Here is a 24,885-nt window from a genome sequence, read left to right as displayed (position 1 = left end):
CCTGTAATCCCAGCTACTCGGGAGGCTGAGGCAGGAGAATCACTTGAATCCAGGAGGTGGAGGTTGCAGTGAGCTGAGATTGCGTCACTGCACTCCAGCTTGGGTGACAGAGAGAGACTCCATCTCAAAATTGACTAATTAAAATAAATTAAAATTTAAAAATTAGCTGGGCATGGTGATGTGCACCTGTAATCCTAGCTACTGAGGAGGCTGAGGCAGGAGAATTGCTTGAACCCAGGAGGCAGAGGTTGCAGTGAGCCAAGATTGTGCCATTGCACTCCAGCCTGGGCGACAAGAGTGAAACTCCGTCTCAAAAACAAATAAATAAATTAGCTGGGTGTGATGGTGCACACCTGTAGTCCCAGCTACTTGGGAAGCTGAAGAGGAAAGAAGGCTTAAGCCTGGAAGGTTGAGGCTGCAGTGAGCCATGGCTGTACCACTGCACTCCAGCCTGGACAACAGAGCAAGACCCTGTCTCAAAAAAAAAATTGTAAAAGAATATTTCTTTCTTGACATATGAAATTCAAAAATCTGTTTCAAGTCAGAATGGGACTACAAGTGTAAAAAATTAAAAAAGAAAAAGTAGGCCGGGCGCGGTGGCTCAAGCCTGTAATCCCAGCACTTTGGGAGGCCGAGACGGGAGGATCACGAGGTCAGGAGATCGAGACCATCCTGGCTAACACGGTGAAACCCCGTCTCTACTAAAAAAATACAAAAAATTAGCCGGGCGAGATGGCGGGCGCCTGTAGTCCCAGCTACTCGGGAGGCTGAGGCGAGAGAATGGCGTAAACCCGGGAGGCGGAGCTTGCAGTGAGCTGAGATCTGGCCACTGCACTCCAGCCTGGGCGACAGAGCGAGACTCCGTCTCAAAAAAAAAAAAAAAGAAAAAGTATCCACAGTACAGTTTTATTGCCCATTCATTTACATATCGTAAAGGCTACTTTCACACTACACAGGCAGAGTCGAAGAGTTCTGACAGAAACCATATGGCCTGCAAAGTCTAAAATATTTACTGCGTGGCACTTGGTGCAGTGGTGCATGTCTGCAATCCCAGCACTTTGGGAGGCCAAGGCAGGAAGATGGTTTGAGCTCAGGAGTTCGAGACTAGCTTGAGCAACATAGCAAAACCCCATCTCTACAAAAAGTACAAAAATTAGCCAGGTGTGCTGGCATGTGCTTATAGTCCCAGCTACTTGGAAGGCTGAGGTGGGAGCACCACTTCAGCCTGGGAGGTCGAGGCTACAGTGAGCCATGATCACGCCAGTGCACTCCAGCTTGGGTGAAGTGTGCTGACTTCTGCTCTAGAAGATGTTCATAACTTGAGGTGTACATGCCACCCACCTGTCCGTGAAACAAACTCACTCAGAATCTAGGGGAAATTCCACGGTTCCACAAAGTCAGACAGAGTGAAGTGCTTCATCACACAAAAGCTTCCCATTTCACCTGATTTCTATCCTGGGTCAACCAAGATACTCTTCTCTACACGGGCCTCAGATTCCATTGTTCTCTGGATGGCTTCTCTAAAGGATATGGGGCAAGGCTGAAGTTTGGGTACTAATTTTGGTTCTTAAGTGATCAATTACATTAGCAAACACACATCAGCAAATTAGAGCAGAACTCCTATATTTATTTATATCTTATTTTAAAAAGTAAGTTCAAAGCATAAAAGTCCTATATTTTTTGGGTTTAACTCTGTGATTTATGAAAGGTAACCTTTTCCCTATACGTGTGACAGACCCTTCCAACAAATCCCTAAATCAGTTTTCAGTAGAACTTCCAGAGTAAAGGTGACATGGTGATGCCCTCAGAATGGGAACAAGAATAAAGATTAGGATGCTATTCTGAGTATACAGGGATCCTCTCATGAACATCAGTGGCTGTCCCTCTTCTAAGGGGATACTGGAAGAACTGAGCTCGGAACTGGTGGAGCTTAGACTTGAGAAGGAAAAGGCACCAAAACTAAAATGGAAGATGAGAACTCTTCCTCATTTACGCTCTATATACAGTCTCACCTTGATGATGTCTCCACTGGAGGCAATCAAATCTGTTGGAATGGTCACTCGAAATGAGCGCCCGACGACAGCCGTGCCATCAGGAATGCCAACCACTGTGGGAACAGCCTCGTGGAGGTCTGAGAGCACTGAGTGCATGGATGCCTCAAGCTGGTTATCCCAGTCCCTGACAGCCTCTGAGGGTTCACTGGGCCAGTGGGACTGAGCCATAGCCACAGAGAGCAGGATTTGTGCCATCCCCCAGAGGGGGAGCAGCAGTGAGAGGCCCACAGACATCCTCATCCGCGGCCCAAGTTTGCGCAAGTCGATAGTCTTGCTAAGTAAGGAAGCAAGTGACTTGGTCCCAGAGCTGGGTCCTCACCCTCTGCACACCTGCTCCATCCTGGAGCACACAGAGCCTGAAAAAAAAAAGAAAAGCAGATTCAGACTTGAGCAATTCCAGTGATTCAAAGTCATATACTATCCTCCAGGAGTTACTGCCAAAAACATCTACCCTGAGTTGGATCAAGGCTCTTACCCTCATGCTCTCTTATACAGAAGCCACCAGTTTCGTGCAACTCCTTAGCACTGGAAATGTGGCTGGTCCATTAAATGTAAAATATACACTGGATTTTGAAAACTTTATAAAAAAGGAATGTAAAATGCCTCATTAATACTTTTAAAATACTGATTGCAAACTGAAATGATATGTATTTTAGTAATATTTTGAATATAGTCAGATATATTCAGTAAAATATATTAACAATAAGTATTAACAAAGAATAAATAATAAAGAAATGTATTAGATAGGATGGGAGTGGTGGCTCACACCTGTAATACCAAGGTAACTCACACCTTGGGAGACTAGGGCAGGCGGATCACTTGAGATAAGGAGTTCGAAACCAGCCTGGCCAACATGGTGAAATCCCATCTCCACTAAAAATATGAAAATTAGCCGGGCATGGTGATGGGTACCTGTAATCCCAGCTACTCAGGGGGCTGAGGCAGGAGAATCACTTGAATCCAGGAGGTGGAGGTTGCAATGAGCCGAGATTGAGCCACTGCACTCCAGCCTGGGTGACAGAGCAAGACTCCACCTCAAAAAAAAAAAAAAAAAAAAAGTACTAAACAAAATATATGATTGAAATTAATTTAATCTGCTTTTCTTCATGTGGCTACCAGGAAAATTTAAGTGACATATGTGGCTCATGTTATATTTCTGTTGGGTGGCACTGCTTTAGACCTAACTTCCAATTTACAGGAAATAACGGAGTCGTGCAAAGAAAAATCACACAAACTAGAATGTGGGATCTTCTGCAAAACAACTGGCCTGGTATCTCCAAATGCTGACATTCCTAAACATAAGATGACTGTTCTCAATTTAGAGACAGCAACCAGACTTGATGTGTGCACCTTTTTGGGGGTGGAGGAGTGGGGACAGAGAAGGCTCTTGCTCTGTGGCCCAGGATAGAGTACAGTATTGTGTTCACAGCTCAACGTAACCTTGAACTCCTAGGCTCAAGTGAATAGATGGGGCTTCAGGTACACACCACTCCACTCAGCTAGTTTTTAAAAATTTTCTGTACAGACAGTGTCCCACTATGCTGTCCAGGCTGGCCTCAAATTCCTGGCCTCAAGCGATTCTCCCACCTCAGTCTCCTAGAATTAGAAAGGTGAGCAATCTTGCCCAGACAATGTGTACATCTTGACTGGATTCTGGGTTTACTTTTTTTTTTTTTTTTTTTTTTTGAGATGGAGTTTTGCTCTGTCGCCCAGGCTGCAGTGCAGTGGCGTGATGTCCACTCACTGCAAGCTCTGCTGCCTCCCGGGTTCACACTATTCTCCTGCCTCAGCCTCCCTACAAGCTGGGACTACAGGCACCCGCCACCACACCCGGCTAATTTTTTTGTATTTTCAGTAGAGACAGGGTTTCACCGTGTTCACCAGGATGGTCTCGATCTCCTGACCTTGTGATCCGCCCGCCTCGGCCTCCCCAAAGTGCTGGGATTACAGGCGTGAGCCACCGCGCCCGGCCTGGATTTACTTTTTAAACACATGATGCCAGCTCCCAAAGGGGTAATTCAGGAATTTTGCATGTAAACTGGAAATGGAATTTACTGTTAATTTTCTTAGGTGATCTGATGGTAGTATGACTCTATAGGGAATCATCCTCAATCTCATGAATTGTATTTTGAAGTACTTAGGGATGAAGTGTCAAACACTTTGTAACTCACTTCAAAATGATTCAAAGAAAAAAAATATACACATGTATGTATAGAGATACAGCCATGTGGCAAACGTAACAATGAGGCTTAGAAAAATACTTTTGAGGACGGGCGGGCACAGTGGCTCATGCTTGTAATCCCAGCACTTTGGGAGGCTGAGACAGCCAGTTCACTTGAGGTCAGGAGTTCAAGACCAGCCTGGCCAACATGGTATGGTGAAACCCTGTCTCTACTAAAAATACATGCCAGGCATGGTGGCTCATGCCTGTAACCCTAGCACTTTGGGAGGCCAAGGCAGGCGGATCACCTGAAGTCAGGAGTTCAAGACCAGCCTGACCAATATGATGAAACCTCGTCTCTACTACAGATACAAAAATTAGCTGGACGTGGTGGTGTGTGCCTGTAGTCCCAGCTACTTAGGAGGCTGAGGCAGGAAAATCTCTTGAACCTGGGAGGCAGAAGTTACAGTGAGCGGAGATTACACCACTGCACTCCAGCCTGGGTGACAGAGTGAGACCCTGTCTCAAAAGCAATAAATAAATAAACATAGACATACATACATACCTACAAATACAAATACAAAAATTAGCCAGGTGTGGTGGCACGTGGCTGTAATCCCAGTTACTCGGGAGGCTGAGGCAGAAGAATTGCTTGAACCTAGGAGGTGGAGGCTGCAGTGAGCTGAGATCATGCCACTGCACTCCAGCCTGGGTGACAGAGCAAGACTTCATCACAAAAAAAAAAAAACAACAAAAAAAGAACTTTGGGCCGTGCATGGTGGCTCATGCCTGTAATCCCAGCACTTTGGGAGGCTGAGGTGAGAGGATCACAAGGTCAGAAGTTCGAGACCAGCCCTACCAAAATGGTGAAACACAGTATCTACAAAAAATACAAAATTAGCTGGACGTGGTGGCGCATGCCACCTGCTACTTGGGAGGCTGAGGCAGGAGAATCACTTGAACCCAGGAGGCAGAGGATGCAGGGAGCTGAGACCACGCCATTGCACTCCAGCCTGGGCAACAAAAGAAAAACTCTGTCTAAAAAGTAAAAATAAAAATAAAAACTTAGGCCGGGCGCAGTGGCTCAAGCCTGTAATCCCAGCACTTTGGGAGGCCGAGACGGGCAGATCACGAGGTCAGGAGATCAAGACCATCCTGGCTAACACGGTGAAACCCTGTCTCTACTAAAAATACAAAAAACTAGCCAGGCGAGGTGGCGGCGCCTGTAGTCCCAGCTACTTGGGAGGCTGAGGCAGAAGAATGGCGTGAATCCGGGAGGCAGAGCTTGCAGTGAGCTGAGATCTGGCCACCTGCACTCCAGCCTGGGTGACAGAGCGAGACTCCATCTCAAAAATAAATAAATAAATAAAAATAAAAATAAAAACTTTGAAAAGACCTTTAAAAAAAAAAGTACCTGCATAGAGAAATGCGGCACCTGTCCACTCCTCACACCCACCCTAAGCATTAATTACAGGACCCATTTATTAAACACATATTTGCAAACTCCACTCCAGTAAACAAGCCCCACACCCCCAAGAAAGTGACTAGAAATCCGCACATTGTACTCTGGGCCCCATCAGTTTCAGGTAGTTCACGACACTTACTCTAGGCTGGCAGGCACACAGATGCCTTTCAGAACTTACTGGCCCACAGGTGACAACAGCCATCATGAGCAATTTCCATTCTGGAAAAAGATTAAACTCTGCCCTGAGCCCATGCTGTTAAGAGGTCAAGTGAGGCCGGGCGCGGTGGCTCAAGCCTGTAATCCCAGCACTTTGGGAGGCCGAGACGGGTGGATCACGAGGTCAGGAGATCGAGACCATCCTGGCTAACACGGTGAAACCCCGTCTCTACTAAAAAAGTACAAAAAAACTAGCCGGGCGAGGTGGCGGGCGCCTGTCGTCCCAGCTACTCGGGAGGCTGAGGCAGGAGAATGGCGTAAACCCAGGAGGCGGAGCTTGCAGTGAGCTGAGATCCGGCCACTGCACTCTAGCCTGGGCGACAGAGCGAGACTCCGTCTCAAAAAAAAAAAAAAAAAAAAAAAAAAAAAGAGGTCAAGTGACATTTTCTGACCTGAGTAATGCAAAGTAAATAAACCAAAATGTCTAAAGAAAACAAAGCCACTACGGCCAGGTGCAGTGGCTCACACCTCCAATCCCAGCACTTTCGGAGGCCTAGGTGGGTAGATCACTTGATGTCAGGAGTTTGAGACCAGCCTGGCCAACATGGTGAAACCCCATCTCTACTACAAATACAAAAATTAGCCGGGTGTGGTGGTGCATGCCTGTAGTCCCAGCTACTCAGGAGGCCGAGGCAGGAGAATCGCTTGAACCCGGGAGGCAGAGGTTGCAGTGAGCAGAGACTGCACCACTGCACTCCAGCCTGAGCGACAGAGCGAGACCCTGTCTCAAAAAGAATACATACATACATACATACATACATACAAACAAATACAAATACAAAATTTAGCCAGGTGTGGTGGCAGGTGCCTGTAATCCCAGCTACTTAGAAGGCTAAGGCAGGAGAATCACTGGAACCCGCTAGGCAGAGTTTGCAGTGAGTGGAGATTACACCACTGCACTCCAGCCTGGGCAACAGAGCAAGACCCTGTCTCAAAAACAATACATACATACATACATACATACACACAAACAAATACAAAAAATATACGGGTGTGGTGGCAGACGCCTGTAATCTCAGCTACTCGGGAGGCTGAGGCTGGAGAATTGCTGGAACCCAGGAGGCAGTGGTTGAAGTGAGCTGAGAATGCACCATTGCACTCCAGCCTGGGCAACAAGAGCAAAACTCCATCTCATTAAAAAAAAAAAAAGGCAAAATAAACGAAAAGCAAGCAGAAGGAAATAATAAAAAGCAAAAAAAAAACCCAATTAAACTGAAAACAAAAACAGAGAAAAACCAATGAAACAAATAACTAGTTATTTGAAAAGATTGGCCGGGCGCAGTGGCTCAAGCCTGTAATCTCAGCACTTTGGGAGGCCGAGACGGGCGGATCACGAGGTCAGGAGATCAAGACCATCCTGGCTAACACGGTGAAACCCCGTCTCTACTAAAAAAATACAAAAAACTAGCTGGGCTAGGTGGTGGGCGCCTGTCGTCCCAGCTACTCGGGAGGCTAAGGCAGGAGAATGGCGTAAACCCAGGAGGCGGAGCTTGCAGTGAGCTGAGATTGCGCCACTGCACTCCAGCCTGGGCGGCAGAGCGAGACTCCGTCTCAAAAAAAAAAAAAAAAAAAAGAAAAGATTAATAAAATTGATCAATCTCAAGCAAGAATGATAGAGGAAAAAAGAGAAGGCAATTACCAACATCAACAATGAAGCAGGAGATACCACTAGATACTGCAGGCATCAAAAGAAAAATAAGGAAACACTATAAACAACTCTACACAGACAAATATGAATCAAACTAAACGAACAGATTCCTCTAAAAAAATACAAACTACGGCCAGGCGCGTGGTGGCTCAGGCCTGTAATCCCAGCACTTTGGGAGGCCGAGGCAGGCGGATTACGAGGTCAGCAGATTAAGACCATCCTAGCTAACACAGTGAAACCCTGTCTCTACTAAAAACACAAAAAATTAGCCAGGTGTGGTGGTGGGCGCCTGTAGTCCCAGCTACTCGGGAGGCTGAGGCAGGAGAATGGCGTGAACCCGGGAGGCAGAGCTTGCAGTGAGCCGAGACAGGGCCACTATACTCCAGCCTGGGTGTCAGTGTCAGACTCCGTCTCAAAACAAACAAACAAACAAACTACTACAACTCATCCAATATGATATAATTTCTATTAAGACAATTATTTTACAGACGCAGAGAGGGATAAAATGTTTTTAAAGACAGAAGTCTCAGCTACTCAGGAGGCTAAGGCAGGAGGTTGGCTTGGGCCCAGCAGTTCAAGGCTATAATAAGCCATGATCACACCACTGTACCCTAGCCTGGGTGGTAGAGTGAGACTCTGTCTCAAAAGAAAAAGAAAAAGAAAAAGAACAAGGAAAAGAAAAAGAAAAATAAAGAAAGAAAAAAAGAAAAGGAAGAAAATTATTAAGGAAATTGAATATGTAATTTTTTTTTTTTTTTTTGAGATGGAGCCTTGCTCTATTGCCTAGACTGGAATGTAGTGGCACAATCTCGGCTCACTATAACCTCCGCCTCCCAGGTTCAAACAATTCTCCTGCATCAGCCTCCCAAGTAGCTGGGATTACAGGCTCCCGCCATCACGCCCAGCTAACTTTTGTTTTTTTTTTTTTTTGAGACGGAATTTTGCTCTTTTTGCCCAGGCTGGAGTGCAATAGCGTGATCTCGGCTCACCGCAACCTCCGCCTCCCGGGTTCAAGTGATTCTCCTGCCTCAGCCTCCCGAGTAGCTGGGATTACAGGCATGCGCTACCATGCCTAATTTTGTATTTTTAGTAGAGACGGGGTTTCGCTATGTTGGCCAGGCTGGTCTTGAACTCCTGACCTCAGGTGATCTGCCCACCTCAGCCTCCCAAAGTGCTGGGATTACAGGTGTGAGCCACGGTGCCCGACTCTGAATTTGTAATTTTAAAACTCCCACAAAAAGAAATCTACAGGCCGAATGACATGAGTGGTGAGTTCTACCAATCTTTTTTTTTTTTTTTTTGCAGAAGGAGTTGGCCAGGCTGGTCCTGAACTCCTGACCTCAAGTGATCCACCCGCCTTGGCCTCCCACAGTTCTGGGATTACAGGTATGAGCCACCACCAGGCACAAACTCTTCCAGAAAGCAGACGAGGAGGAAACACATCCCGATTCATTTTGTTTTAATACACTGAATTTTTCTTGTTTTTTTTTTTTCATTTTTCTTTTTTAGAAATGGGGTCTTCCTATGTTGCCCAAGCTGGATTTGAACTCTTGGGCTCAAGCAATCCCCCCACCTCAGCCTCCTGAGTAACCGACTATAGGCATTTGCCACCACACTTGCCTCTAATTCATTTTATTAAGGTAGCATTATCCTGATACCAAAATCAAACCAAGATATTACAACAAAACTATAGACCAGTATCTATCATGAAAACAGACACAGAAGTCTTTAACAAAACATGATCAAACAGAATTCAGCAAATTATATTAAAAGAAACATATACCATGACCAAGTGGTACTTATTCCACAGATGCAAGGAGAGCTCAATATCTGAAAATTAATCAGGTCAATATTTGAAAATTAACCATATTAACAGGCTACAGAACAAAAATCACATGATCATACCAATTGATGCAGAGAAAGTATCTGACAAAATTCACTTTTTAGGTTGGGTGCAGTGGCTCCTACCTGTAATCCCAGCACTTTGGGAAGCCGAGGCGGGCGGATCACTTGAGGCCAGGAGTTTGAGACCAGCCTGGCCAACATGGTAATTCATAACAAAAAATTCATGTTAATTCATAACAAAAAAAACTCTCAGAAAGATAGAAATGGAGGGGAACTTCTTCAACTTGTAAAGAGCACCTACCAAAAAACCCCACAGCTAACATTTACTGGTGACAAACTGAGTGTTTTATCCTTAAGAACAGAAACAAGGCAAAGAATGTCTACTATCACCATTCGTACACAACATAATGCTAGAAATTACAGCTAGTGCAATAAAGTGAGAAAAAAGTATAGTGGCCGGGCACAGTGGGCCATGCCTGTAATCCCAGCACTTTGGGAGGCTGAGGCCGGTGTATCACCTGGGTCAGGAGTTCAACACCAGCCTGACTAACATGGTGAAACCCCATCTCTACTAAATACAAAAAATTAGCCGGGCATGGTGGCAGGCACCTGTAATCCCACCTACTCAGGAGGCTGAGGCAGGAGAATCGCTTGAACCCGGGAGGCGGTGGTTGTAGTGAGCCGAGATCAAGCCATTGCACACCAGCCTGGGCAGCAAGAGTGAAACTCTGTCTCAAAAAAAAAGTATGGCATACAGACTGAAAAGAAAAAATAAAACTGCCCTTATTTGCAGATGACATAATTATCTATGTAGAAAATGCCAAGGAGGTCGGGCGCGGTGGCTCAAGCCTGTAATCCCAGCACTTTGGGAGGCCGAGACGGGCGGATCACGAGGTCAGGAGATCGAGACCATCCTGGCTAACACAGTGAAACCCCGTCTCTACTAAAAAATACAAAAACTAGCCGGGCGAGGTGGCGGGCGTCTGTAGTCCCAGCTACTCGGGAGGCTGAGGCAGGAGAATGGCGTAAAAACCCGGGAGGCGGAGCTTGCAGTGAGCTGAGATCCGGCCACTGCACTCCAGTCCGGGCGACAGAGCGAGACTCCGCCTCAAAAAAAAAAAAAAAAAAAAAAAAAGAAAATGCCAAGGAATCTGTAAGAAAACTCCTTACAGTCCTATATTAGTTCTATAATAAGTGAGTTCAACAAGGTCACAGAACACAAAAACATTTAAAAATCAATTGTATTTCTATATACTGCAATAAACACGTGGACACCAAAATTAAAAATACAGTATCATTTAAACTATTCAAAAAATTACTTACGTGTAAATCTTTTTTTTTTTTTTTTTTTGAGACAGAGTCTCACTCTGTCACCCAGTCTGGAGTGCAGTGGCGTGATCTTGGCTCACTGCAAGCCCCAACTCCTGGGTTCACGCCATTCTCCTGCCTCAGCCTCCCGAGTAGCTGGGACTACAGGCACCCACCACCGTGCCCGGCTACTTTTTTTTGTATTTTTAGTAGAGACGGGGTTTCACTGTGTTAGCCAGGATGGTCTCGATCTCCTGACCTCGTGATCCACCCACCTCGGCCTCCCAAAGTGCTGGGATTACAGGCATGAGCCACCGCGCCCAGCCCACTTAGGTGTAAATCTAACAAAACATGTACAGAATGTGTGTGTATGCTAAAAACTAGGCATACACCTGTGATCCCAGCTACGCAACAGGCTGACGGAGGAACCCAGGAGTTTGACACCAGCCCTGGTGACATAGTAATTAAAAAAAAAATAAGGGCGGGGTGCAGCAGCTCATACCTATAATCTCAACACTCTGGGAGGCTGAGGCAGAAGGATCACTTGAGCCCAGGAGTGAGAAACCAACCTGGGCAACATAGTAAGACTTCATCTCTACAAAAATTTTTTAAATTAGCCAAGTGTGGAGGCATGTACCTGTGGCCTCAGTTACTTGGAAGGCTGAGGTGGGAGGATCACTTGAGCCTGGCAAGTCAAGGCTCAGTGAGTCACATTCACACCACTGCACTCCAGCCTGGGCAACAGAGCAAGACCTTGTCTCGAAAATAATGGTAATAATTTTAAAATTAAAAAAAAAAAAAAAAAAAGCAGGGCACGGTAGCTCACGCCTGTAACCCTAGCAACTTTGGGAGGCCGAGGCAGGCAGATCACAAGGTCAGGAGATTGAGACCATCCTGGCTAACACGGTGAAACCCTGTCTCTATTAAAAATACAAAAAAGTAGCTGGGCGTGGTGGCGGGTGCCTGTAGTCACAGCTACTCAGGAGGCTGAGGCAGAAGAATAGCGTCAACCTGGGAGGCGGAGCTTGCAGTGAGCCGAGATCACACCACTGTACTCAAGCCTGGGCGACAGAGCGAGACTCCTTCTCAAAAAAACAAAAAAGTCTATATTGGTGGAGGGACAGATACACAGACCAATGGAATATAATAGGGAATCCAGAAATAGACCACCTACACAAATATACCCAAGTGATTTTTGACAACAATGCAAAAACAATTCAATGGGGAAAAAATTGCCTTTTCAACAAATGGTACAACCCAGATGTCCTTCAATGGGTGAATGATTAAACAAACTACGGTACACGCAAACCATGGAATACTAATGAACAATAAAAATGAATGAACTATGGATACGCTCAACAACTTGGATGAATTTCCAAGCAATCTTGCTAAGTGGAAAAAAAAAAAAGCCAACCCCAAAAGGTTACATACTGTATGATTTCATTTTTATAACATTCTTGAAATGACAAAATTATAGAAACAGAGAACAGATTAGTGGGTGCCAGGAGTTACAGAAGGGGGTCAGAGTGTGAGGGAGGTAGATGTGGCTATAAAAGGACAACACAAAATATCCTGTGGTAATGAAAATGTTCTGTACCCTGACTATACCATTTTCAATATCCTGCCTGTGATATACTGTACTACAGTTTTGCAAGATGTTACCATGGGGGGAACTGGGGAACTGTACATAGGATCCCTCTTCTAACAACTGAATGTGAATCCACAATTATCTCAAAAAATCTTTTAAATCTTAAGATAAATTTGAATTTGAATTTTAAATCTGACAGTGAGACTGTCTCAAAAAAAAAAAGCTTTAAATTTCTTTTTTTTTGCGACAGGGTCTCACTCTGTGGCCCAGGCTGGAGTGTAATGGCACAATCACAGCTCACTGCAGCCTCAACCTCCCAGGCTCAAGTGATCCTCCCACCTCAGCTTCCGAAGTAGCTGGGACCACAGGCATGTGCCACCACACCTGGCTAATGTTTTTGTATCTGTAGAGACAGTTTCACCATGTTGCCCAGCCTGGTCTCAAAATCCTGGGCTAAAGCAATCCACCCACCTCGGCCTCTCAAACTTCTGGGATTACAGGCGTGTGCCACCAGGCCTGGCCAAGAATTTTTAATGCCTAAAGGACATCATAAAGAAAGAAAAAAATGGCTAACCACAGCCTGGTCAATGCATGTGATAGGTAATGAATCCTTATCAAAAAACATCAAGCAACCCAAAACAGTAAAAATAGGCTGAAGATAGGACGAACGAACCCACAAGTAATTCACATAGAAGAAAACCTGAATAGCAGTAAACTTACAAAAAGGATGCTCGACCTTACCAATAATCAGGGAAAAGAAAATTAAAGTAACACCAGGCCGGGCGCGGTGGCTCAAGCCTGTAATCCCAGCACTTTGGGAGGCCGAGGCGGGCGGATCACGAGGTCAGGAGATCGAGACCATCCTGGCTAACACTGTGAAACCCCGTCTCTACTAAAAAATACAAAAAAAAAAAACTAGCCGGGCGAGGTGGCGGACGCCTGTAGTCCCAGCTACTCGGAGGCTGAGTCAGGAGAATGGCGGTAAACCCGGGAGGCGGAGCTTGCAGTGAGCTGAGATCCGGCCACTGCACTCCAGCCCGGGCGACAGAGCGAGACTCCGGCTCAAAAAAAAGAAAAAATAAAAAAATAAAGTGCCTGTAATCCCAGCACTTTGGGAGGCCGAGACGGGCGGATCACGAGGTCAGGAGATCGAGACCATCCTGGCTAACACGGTGAAACCCCGTCTCTACTAAAAACTACAAAAAAAAAAAAAAAAAAAAAAACTAGCCGGGCGACGTGGCGGCGCCTGTAGTCCCAGCTACCCGGGAGGCTGAGACAGGAGAATGGCGTGAACCCGGGAGGCGGAGCTTGCAGTGAGCTGAGATCTGGCCACAGCACTCCAGCCTGGGTGACAGAGCGAGACTCCGTCTCAAAAAAAAATAAATAAAAAAAAAAAAAAAAAAAAAAAAATAAAGTAACACCAAAAACCTTTCCACACCAATCAGATGGGCCAAAATGTTCCATTGTGACACCACTGAGGAGACTGGACCATATGGCTGTTGGTGGGAGTGTGAGCTGCCCCAACACCTTGGAGAAGACTCACCATCCAGCTGGGCCCTTCCACTCCTAGGCACACAGACAGAGGAAACTGCAAACATATATGGAGAGATGGCACAAGCATGTTCACTGCAACACTGGAAAGTTAAAAATAATCCTAAAGTCGGTAGGCCGGGCGCGGTGGCTCATACCTGTAATCCCAGCACTTTGGGAGGCCTAGGCGGGCGGATCACGAGGTCAGGAGCCCGAGATAAGCCTGGCCAACATGGTGAAACCCCATCTCTACTAAAAATACAAAAATTAGCCAGGCGTGGTGGTAGGCGCCTGTAATCCCAGCTACTTGGAGGCTGAGGCAGGAGAATCGCTTGAACCCGGGACAGAGGTTGCAGTGAGCCTAGATCACGCCACTGCATTCCAACGTGGGGAGACAGAGCGAGACTCCGTCTCAAAAAAAAAAAAAAAAAATGCTTAGTGAAAAGTGCCCATTGCAGAACATAGAATACCATTAAGGTAAAATGTTTATGGGAGGCTGAGGCAGGAGAATCGCTTGAGCCCAGGAGGCGGAGGTTGCAGTGAGCTGAGATTGCACCACTGCACTCCAGCCTGGGCAACAAGAGCAAAACTCTCAAAAAAAAAAAAAAAAAAAAAAGAAAGAAAGAAAGAAAGAAACAGGCCGGGCGCGGTGGCTCAAGCCTGTAATCCCAGCACTTTGGGAGGCCGAGACGGGCGGATCACGAGGTCAGGAGATCGAGACCATCCTGGCTAACACTGTGAACCCCGTCTCTACTAAAAAAATACAAAAAACTAGCCGGGCGAGGTGGCGGGCGCCTGTAGTCCCAGCTACTCCGGAGGCTGAGGCAGGAGAATGGCGTAAACCCGGGAGGCGGAGCTTGCAGTGAGCTGAGATCCGGCCACTGCACTCCAGCCCGGGCGACAGAGCGAGACTCTGTTTCAAAAAAAAAAAAAAAAGAAAGAAAGAAACAACATTAAGGTGTGACAAAGCAGTTGGGTGGCAGATACTTAGGGGTATATGATGTTAGGCTATGTTCTCTACTGAGTACTTGAAACACATGAAGGTACAGAGCTTGACTGAATCCTGTGATCTCAAAATTTTAAAAAGAATCCAAAACAGCCAGCAACTCTTGCTCTATTTCACTATCTTCTTAGGACTAGAAAGCCCTGTCTTCATGTACATGTTCAGCAAATTCTGAACAATAAAAAGCCCTATCTCAGCCCCTGGGCTTCTGCCCTGCCCATCACCCCATCTCTGTCCACCTCTATCTCTTAGTGTCCGTGTCACACAGGTTTACATAAACCCCGACCCCAAAAGCAACGTCTGCATACATTCTTAGTTCCTAAGACGCTACTTGCCCCTTAAAGTCTCAGAAAAACACACTGAGCTGCTCTACAAAGGTATGAGAAAGCAAATGAAATTCACCTGCCATAGAAAGTTAGATGTCTTACAATTTAGCACGATATAATTTGATTGATTCCTCTCATCAATGTGAGATAAGCAATAGGTAAAACATTGTCCTCTTTCCTCTCTACTACCTTGTCCCACACTCCAAGGCCCATGGGACCAGGTGGCTCTCACAGGATTTCAGACCCATTCCTCAGCAGGAACCTTTCCCCGCTGCCAACAGTAGATGGCTGGGTCACTTTTGCCCACCACAGGCTCACCAGCAATGTTAAATGCCACACTCACCAAAAGGGACCAAATGACCATGTACACAGAGGGAGAAGCCCTATGGGCATCAGTTCCAAGAACCATTTAACTTCCAGTAATGTCTGAGGGGTCCTCCACCAGGAACTCCTTCTTAACAACCAGCGTTCCCAGTACTCTGGTGAGGATGTTCTCCTCAGGTCTCTATAAAGTGCTCCAAACTGAAGGTTTTTCTTCAACTCTTTTCTGTGTAGTTTTGTTTTGATTCTTTGGTCGCCCAGGCTGGAAATGGTATAATCACAGCTCACTGCAGCCTCAACCTCTGGTCTCAAGCAAACCTCCTATCAGCTTCTCAAGTAGCTGGAACTACAGGTATATGCCGCCACACCAGGCTAATTTTTAAATTTTTTTGAAGAGATACAGACTATATTAACCAGGCTGGTTTCAAACTCATGGGCTCAAGCAACTCTCCTGCCTTGGCCTCCCAAAGTGTTGGGATTACAGGCGTGAGTCACTGTGCTTGGACTATTCTCTTTTTTTTTTTTTTTTTTTGAGACGGAGTCTCGCTCTGTCGCCCGGGCTGGAGTGCAGTGGCCGGATCTCAGCTCACTGCAAGCTCCGCCTCCCGGGTTTACGCCATTCTCCTGCCTCAGCCTCCAGAGTAGCTGGGACTACAGGCACCCGCCACCTCGCCCGGCTAGTTTTTTGTATTTTTTTAGTAGAGACGGGGTTTCACAGTGTTAGCCAGGATGGTCTCGATCTCCTGACCTCGTGATCCGCCCGTCTCGGCCTCCCAAAGTGCTGGGACTACAGGCTTGAGCCACCGTGCCCGGCCTACAGTTTTCTTTACTGCTGCATAGTGTGTTTTCTTTACTGGCCTTTTCCTTTCTTATGCATTTTAATCCTTTTTTTTTTTTCTGGAGAGGGAGTCTCGCTCTGTCACCTAGGCTGGAGTGCAGTGGCGTAACCTCGGCTCACTGCAACCTCTGCCTCCCGAGTTCAAGCAATTCTCCCTGCCTCAGCCTCCCGAGTAGCTCAGACTACAAGCACCTGTCACCACACCTGGCTAATTTTTGCATTTTTTAGTAGAGACAGAGTTTCGCCGTGTTGGCCAGGCTGGTCTTGAACTCCTGACCTCAGGTGATCTGCCCACCTAGGCCTCCCAAAGGGCCGGAATTACAGGCATGAACCACTGTGCCCAGCCGCATTTTAATTCTAATTTAGTAAATGGCTCAGTTCAACCAACACCTCACAAGACTGTAAGTTGTGGGAGAGCAGGGATACATCTGTTGCAATCACTAATATGTGCCCAGCACTCTTCCAGTGCCACACATATACCATACACCTAATAAATGAATGGGGAGACACAGGACCTTTCTTTTATCTTCCCATCATCTTTAGTCTTTACTTCACTTATTAGATCCAGCTTATCTTTCACTATTCTAAGCTCATTGTGAATTTTAAAATTCTCAGCTTATTTGAAAATAGAGTCAGTTAGGCCGGGCGCGGTGGCTCAAGCCTGTAACCCCAGCACTTTGGGAGGCCGAGACGGGCGGATCACAAGGTCAGGAGATCGAGACCATCCTGGCGAACACGGTGAAACCCCGTCTCTATTAAAAATACAATAACTAGCCGGGCGACGTGGCGGGCGCCTGTAGTCCCAGCTACTCGGGAGGCTGAGGCAGGAGAATGGCGTAAACCCGGAGGCGGAGCTTGCAGTGAGCTGAGATCCGGCCACTGCACTCCAGCCTGGGCGACAGAGCGAGACTCCGCCTCAAAAAAAAAAAAAAAAAAAAAAATAGAGTCAGTTATAAGACACACCCTGCCCTACCAGGAACTTAAGCTGTCTGCTATCTGTGGACACATGACGACATAGGGTGTCTGTTTCATGGGCATGACTAAGTGCTCTGCATTTAGCAGGCAGGCGATGTTCAGGGCACAACTCCATCTACTATGTGTTGGTTTTCCATGCTCTAAGGAGAAAAATTCTTTTGCAACTTGGTAATAAAACACTCTTTTGTCTTTCTGATGCTGGCTTCCTATAAGCAAGGGTCATGTCTGCCTGTGCTAGGAATCTGATAGGTAGCATCCGTATACTAGTATCAGAATGTACCTCCGGAAGTTTTTTTTTTACACAGTTTCATACTCAAAAACTCGGTCTTTCAGATAGAGGCACTACAGAGATCCTCCACCTCGTGGTTCAGAGACCAAGGTTCAAACAGAGGTAAACAATCGTGGTCGCCTACAGCTTGGTGGCCAGAAAATGTGGGAGAAAATACTGTGGGAACCACAGAAAAATTCTGGCCACAGCCACCTAGTCTTCCTGACACAGCTACCCACTGTAACACCTCACACTCATTCACATTATATCCTCTAAAAGAGTAGGAAGTGCTCAAGGCAGCCCAAGAACATGTCTTAGCTGGATTCACCACTGCCTGAGAGGAGCTACCGAAGCTCTCCTTTTTGAGTAGTGGAAATGGGAACCTTATTCCTCTATGCCAGCACCCAGTGCAGTACCCACAACTGAGTCTAAGCTCTCAGCACAGCCCCAGGCCCCAGACCCTGAGACTCATTGCAGATAAACACCCTCAGCCAGAAGAACCAGAGCTAGTTGGGGTAGACCCGGTAAGTGGCTCGCATCTGCCAATGACCAGGCGCTCCCTTCCTCCCAGTTGTGATATGTGGGACTCTCAAGTGATGAGCAGAAGTAAAATGTCAGGCCAGGCACAGTGACTCACGCCTGTAATCCCAGCACTTTGGGAGGCTGAGGTGGGTGGATCACGAGGTCAGGAGTTCAAGACCAGCCTGCTCAACATGGTGAAACCCTGTCTCTACTAAAAATACAAAAATCAGCCAGGCACGGTGGCGGGCACCTATAATCCCAGCTACTGGGGCGGCTGAAGCAGGAAAACTGCTTGAACCTGGGAGGTGGAGGCTGCAGTGAGCCAAGATCACACTGCTGCACTCCAGTCTGGGTGACAGAGGAAGACTCTGTCCCAAAAAAAAAAAAAAAAGTAAAGTAAAATGTCAAGTTATCAATGGTACCTAAAAGGTAGTGACTTTTGTAGCCAAAGTATATTAAAGCTGCCCTAGAGGCAGATATATTTAAAGTATATATCAGATCAGTCGTCAGGGATATAACTAGGAAATCAAAACATTATACAGTAACTGGCAAGGACACCAGGCATCCAAGGGTAAGGTTCAGCAGGTAAGGATCCCACTGGCCCCTCCCGTCACCATCACCAATACCATCCCCCAGGAAGATGCAAACCCAAGGATGTTGCTTGGTGGAAGGAAACGGGAGATGCCCATGAAGAGCCAGGCCCTTATGACCCCATTCTGTCCAGACAGCCTTATGGAACAGACAGCTCTGTTCCACTCAGACTGCCTCCCCAGAGCTATGAGTGCCCCACGCACACAGGGAGCTCAGTTAATAAATGCTCTCCACTCAACAGATGTGAGGAACAAATGCACATGTGGCACCAACTCAATTTGCAATAAACTTAATGTTTCCTCATCCACAGAAAAACTCAGTGAAAGAAACTTTCAGATACATATATATTTTTTGTTTGTTTGTTTTGTTTTGTTTTTTGAGACGGAGTCTCGCTGTGTTGCCCAGGCTGGAGTGCACTGGCGCGATCTCGGCTCACTGCAAGCTCCGCCTCCTGGGTTCACGCCATTCTCCTGTCTAAGCCTCCCGAGTAGCTGGGACTACAGGCACCTGCCACCACGCCCGGCTAATTTTTTGTATTTTTAGTAGAGACAGGGTTTCACCGTGTTAGCCAGGATGGTCTCAATCTCCTGACCTCATGATCCGCCTGCCTCGGCCTCCCAAACTGCTGGGATTACAGGTGTGAGCCACCGCACCCAGTCCTTAGATAGATAGATAGATAGATAGATAGATAGATAGATTTTTTTTTTAAGTACCTTTGTTTAGTTTTAAGACAGGGTCTCACTATGTTGCCCAGGCTACAGTGCAGTGGCTATTCACAGAAACAATTATACCTCACCAGCCTTGAACTCCCCAGTGATCCTCCTGCCTCAGCCTCCCAAATAGGAGACTACAGGCACAGGACACTGCACCTGGCTCTGAAACTTTCAGACATTTTAACCTAAAAACTCTGAAAGAACAGCTCGCTACTAGTTTTTGCTTCCCAAGAATAAAGGAAAAGTTGGGAGACTCAACCCATTATTAACCACACAAAATTTGGCAGAGGTAGCCCATCCCACCACTCCTAGGAGCCCCTACTCCCAAATAGCTACGTCACCTAAAAACAGTAGATAAGCTGTTAAATTGCTATCATTTGCCACAGTAATTAAAACATTTAAAGAATAGTCAGGTACAGTGGCACACACCTAGAATCCCATACTTTGGCAGGCTGAGGTGGGCAGAATGCTTGAGCCCAGGAGTTCAAGAGCAGCCTGGGCAACATGGCGAAACTCTGTTTCTGCAAAAAAGTACAAAAATTAGCCAGGCATGGTGGCGCATGCCTGTAATCACAGTTACTTGGGAGGCTGAGGTGAGTGAATTGCTTGAACCCAGGATGGTGAGACTGCAGTGAGATTACAACACTGCACTCCAGCCTGGATGACACAGCAAAGACCCTATCTCAAAAAAAAAAAGAAAGAAAGAAAAATAAAGAAAATGGGATATTCATTTTAAAACCAGATTAAAATAATAAAATTCCATGTTCCTATTTTAAATGGTTTTGGAAAACACAAAAAGCGGAAATATTAACCACTTCAGGTTCAATCTAGCAAAAAACACTTTGATACTCAGAAGTTAAATATTAACTGTCAGTCCAACATTAATGTAGTTTCTGAAAGGTTAACCAGTTTAAAACTTCTCAATATCATGGCCAACAGGATGTACTCAACACAATGGAAAACAATGGTGTGAAGTCATTGTTTATTTGAGCTCCAAATATCAAAAAAAAAAAAAAAAACCCGTCAGATTTCTCTGCTTCTAGTTAAAAACAGGCCTTTTTGACTCCTTGGCATCAGATGAGAAAGGTCTAAAGCCAAGTGACTGGTGAATATTCAAGGTATCACCCTAAAATTGCTCAGTTCAGGGGGTAGATAAGGTTTCCCTGACATGGGACAGGTTCCCACCTAAACTGCAGGCAATGTGGAAATACCACCAGCGATATGGAGGCAGCCCCAGGACCATCAGGGAGCTAGAGGACCAACCAAAGGAAGTCAGGGTCACATATACAGCAAAAGATTTAAAGGTAAAAATATGTGGGAGAAAAAATACCACCCCTGAGAGGCAAGCACTACACAACATTCTATCAAACAGAAAAGCTACTTTGAACACTTTTCTCACTTGGAAAATTCTTGCAAATTCTCACTTATCACAGATAAACCAAGGGCAGTGGCTTCTGCTAGCGGTGATTTGGTTTTTTACAACAAAGACAGGAAGCAAAGGTTTAAAACCTGGCTATAAATCCACCCAGGTGTAGACATGTTCTAGGGAAAGGGAAGAAAGGCAAGGTTCAAAACCCAGAGCTGAACAGTCCTTCTCCACTGAACCATGGCTTTTAATCTGAGTAGATTTTAACATGGTATGTGTTGGGGCTCACTGAAAGAATTCCTTCTACATTCCACTGAAGTCCATACACTGCGTTAAACATTATTCATTAACAAACAGTATACTTGACTTTGAAGATGGTAAGCTTTATATTGTGCTTTTTACAATTTAAAAAGGTGAGTTTGGGGTTTGTTTTTTGTTTTGTTTTGTTCTGAGAGACAGTCTCTCAATCTATCACCCAGGGTGGAGTAGTGGTACAATGAATAGTTCACTGTAACCTCGAACTCCTGGGCTCAAGTGATCCTTCTGCCTCAGCCTCCCATAGCTGGGACTACTGGTTCACACCACCATGCGTGGCTCATTTTTTAATTTTTTTTTTTTTTTTGAGATGGAATCTTGCTCTGTCACCCAGGCTAGAGTGTAGCGGCACAATCTCAGCTCACTGCAACCTCCAATTCCTGGGTTCAAGCGATTCTCTCGCCTCAGCCTCTCGAGTAGCTGGGATTATAGGCGCCCACTACGACGCCCGGCTAATTTTTGTATTTTTAGTAGAGATAGGGTTTCACCATGTTGGCCACGATGGTCTTGAACTCCTGATCTCAGGTGATCTGCCCACCTCGGCCTCCCAAAGTGCTGGGATTGTAGGTGTGAGTCATCAGGCTGGGCCATTTTTCAGTTTTTATTTTGTAGAGACAAGGTCTCACTATGTTGCCCAGGCTAGTCTCAAACTCCTGGCTCAAACAATCCTCCCGCCTCAGCCTCCCCAAGCACTGGGATTATAGGGACAAACCACTACACCCAGCCCCTAAAAAAAACCATTTTTTTTTTTTTTGAGACGGAGTCTCGCTCTGTCGCCCAGGCTGGAGTACAGTGGCCGGATCTCAGCTCACTGCAAGCTCCGCCTCCCAGGTTCACGCCATTCTCGTGCCTCAGCCTCCCGAGTAGCTGGGACTACAGGCGCCGCCACCTCGCCCGGCTAGTTTTTTGTATTTTTTTTAGTAGAGACGGGGTTTCACCGTGTTAGCCAGGATGGTCTCGATCTCCTGACCTCGTGATCCACCCGTCTCGGCCTCCCAAAGTGCTGGGATTACAGGCTTGAGCCACCGCGCCCGGCCAAAAAAACCATTTTTAATGGTTAAGATAGTATATTAAAATGTAAGCCTGGGCAACACAGTGACACCCCCATCTCTACAAAAAAAAAATTTTAGGCCAGGCATAGTGGCTCACACCTGTAATCCCAACACTCTGGGAGGCCGAGGAAGGCAGATCACAAGGTCAAGAGATGGAGACCATCCTGGCCAACATGGTAAAACCCCATCTCTACTAAAAATACAAAAATTAGCTGGGTGTTGTGGTGCACGCCTGTAGTCCCAGCTACTCAGGAGGCTGACGCAGGAGGATCGCTTGAACCCAGGAGGTGGAGGTTTCAGTGAGCCAAGATTGTGCCAAAAAAAGAAAAAAAAATTTAGGCTGGGTGCAGTGGCTCACGCCTGTCATCCCAACACTCTGGGAGGCTGAGGCAGGCGGATACAAGGTCAGGAGTTCGAGACCAGCCTGGCCAATATGGTGAAACCCTGTCTCTACTAAAAATACAAAAAAAATTAGCCGGGCATGGTAGGCGCACGCCTGTAATCCCAGCTACTCAGGAGGCTGAGGCAGGAGAATTGCTTGAACCTGGGAGGCGGAGGTTGCGGTGAGTCAAGATTGCACCACTGCACTCCAGTCTGGGTGACAGAGTGAGACTCCATCTCAAAAAAAATAAATAAGTAAAATAAAACTTTAAAAAAAAATTTTAGGCCGGGCGCGGTGGCTCAAGCCTGTAATCCCAGCACTTTGGGAGGCCGAGACGGGCGGATCACGAGGTCAGGAGATCGAGACCATCCTGGCTAACACGGTGAACTAGCCGGACGAGGTGGCGGGCGCCTGTAGTCCCAGCTACCCAGGAGGCTGAGGCAGGAGAATGGCGTGAACCCGGGAGGCGGAGCTTGCAGTGAGCTGAAATCCGGCCACAGCACTCCAGCCCGGGTGACAGAGCGAGACTCTGTCTCAAAAAAATAAATAAATAAATAAACAAACAAATAAATAAATAAAATAAAATAAAATTTTAAAATTAGTGAAGTACATGGGCATGCACCTGTAGTCCCAGCTACTCGGCCTGAGGTGGGAGGACTGCTTGGCCCAGGAGGTCGAGGCTGAAGTGAGCCATGATTCCACCACTGTGCTCCAGCCTGGGTGACAAAGCAAGACCTTGTCTCAAAATAGATAAATAAATAAATACACCATCTTTGTTATGTATATTTTGCCACAATATTTTAGAAAACATCACTTAAAGAGTTACCTCAATTAGACTTCAGAAGAGAATAATTTAGGAGGCTTTTAGGGGCATATCCCCATGATGACATGCTCCAGTCCTTGAATTACCAGTGCCCAGGTAAGACACTGAAGACAGAAAAGGATAAACTGAGGCCAAGGACAAGAACCAGGCCTAACCATCCACTTCAGTTTCTTTTTTTGTTGTTTGTTTGTTTTTTGAGACAGAGTCTCACTCTGTCGCCCAGGTTGGAGTGCAGTGGCGACATCTTGGCTCACTGCAACCTCTGCCTTCCGGGTTCAAGCGATTCTCCTGCCTCAGCCTCCTGAGTAGCGGGGGCTACAGGTGCCTGCCACCATGCCCAGCTAATTTTTGTATTTTTAGTAGAAACAGGGTTTTACCACATTGGCCAAGCTGTTCTCGAACTCCTGACATTGTGATCCGCCCACCTCAGGCTCCCAAAGTGCTGGGATTACAGGCATGAGCCACTGCGCCTGGCCCTAACTGTCCATTTGGCTGCAGCAGCTAGAATGGGAGGTGGAGTAGTGGTGGGGGAATAAGTATGAGAGGTGGGTGGCCAGACTCAGCAGAATTCAAGTGGGAATGAATTACCACATCCTTGTACCCGTGTGGCATCCAAAAACGCAATTAAAGCAAATTACAATTCTCTGAAGACAGCCCAACAATTAACACTTCAGCACATGTTTACCAACTACCTACCCTGTGCTAGGTGTGAGGCTTTATTTGCTACAGATGCAGTCTTTCCAAGTTTCACACAAAAATATTCAATTAAGGTTTATATACATTACTAAATCAGGAAACACAAGTGGTAACAAACCAAGTATTTATACTAATACATTATAAACAGTCATTTTCCAAGTGCCTACTGTAACAGAAACTAAAACTTGCCTTCTGACTTCCCCAAACTCTCCCTGGCCATCCTATTCCCTCCCCAACTCAGTACAAAGGCACAGTGGGGCTACGCTGCGGGGGCAGGATGATCAGTGTCTACTGGGGGTCAAGGCTGGATGCCAATGGTTCCCTTGAGAGAAAAGGGGGAGAAGAGGTCCACTGCAGGGGTCTTGATAGCACTTACTCTGCTGCTTTCTCTCCAAGTAGATGCCTGGCACCAAGCAGGTACTCAGCAGATGTCCACAGAGTACAGGAAAGGAACTTCCACTAAATCCCCTAAATAATTCACCAAGTGGCCAGGCGCCAGTGGCTCACACCTGTAATCCCAGCACTTTGGGAGGCCGAGGCAGGCGAATCACAAGGTCAAGAGATCAAGACCATCCTGGCTAACACAGTGAAACCCCGTCTCTACTAAAAATACAAAAACTAGCTGGGTGTGGTGGCACGCAGCTGTAGTCCCAGCTACTTGGGAGGCTGAGGCAGGAAAATCACTGGAACCTGCAAGGCGGAGGTTGCAATGAGCCAAGATGGCGCCACTGTGCTCCCGCCTGGATGACAGTGCGAGACTCTGTCTTCAATAATAATAATAATAATAATAATAATAATTCACCAAGCATAATGGCAATGATCACCTGATTTCACACTTTGAAGTTCAATGCTGAGCTTTCTGGTTTTTCCATTACACTA

The 24,885-nt window shown here is 46.4% G+C and overlaps 1 protein-coding gene across 7 annotated transcripts in view; it reads right to left on the bottom strand.

Moving 5' to 3' along the window:
- DAG1 (dystroglycan 1) overlaps positions 1-24,885 on the bottom strand; it is a 78,196-nt gene that overhangs the window by 25,334 nt on the left and 27,977 nt on the right. For 6 of the 7 annotated variants that reach the window (XM_033207397.1, XM_033207438.1, XM_033207417.1 and 3 more), the window contains one exon: positions 2,013-2,410. In XM_033207397.1, the coding sequence (XP_033063288.1) occupies positions 2,013-2,294 (282 nt within the window). In that variant the 5' untranslated portion in view covers positions 2,295-2,410. Of the gene's footprint in view, positions 1-2,012; positions 2,411-2,966; positions 3,031-24,885 lie in introns of those variants that run through there. The other variant, XM_033207406.1, reaches the window with a different exon arrangement.

Source organism: Trachypithecus francoisi, unplaced genomic scaffold, assembly GCF_009764315.1.
Source record: "Trachypithecus francoisi isolate TF-2019V2 unplaced genomic scaffold, Tfra_2.0 Lachesis_group0, whole genome shotgun sequence".
NCBI lineage: Eukaryota > Metazoa > Chordata > Mammalia > Primates > Cercopithecidae > Trachypithecus > Trachypithecus francoisi.
The sequence above is the reverse complement of the archived record's forward strand: the minus strand, read 5'-3'. Positions and strand labels throughout refer to the sequence as shown.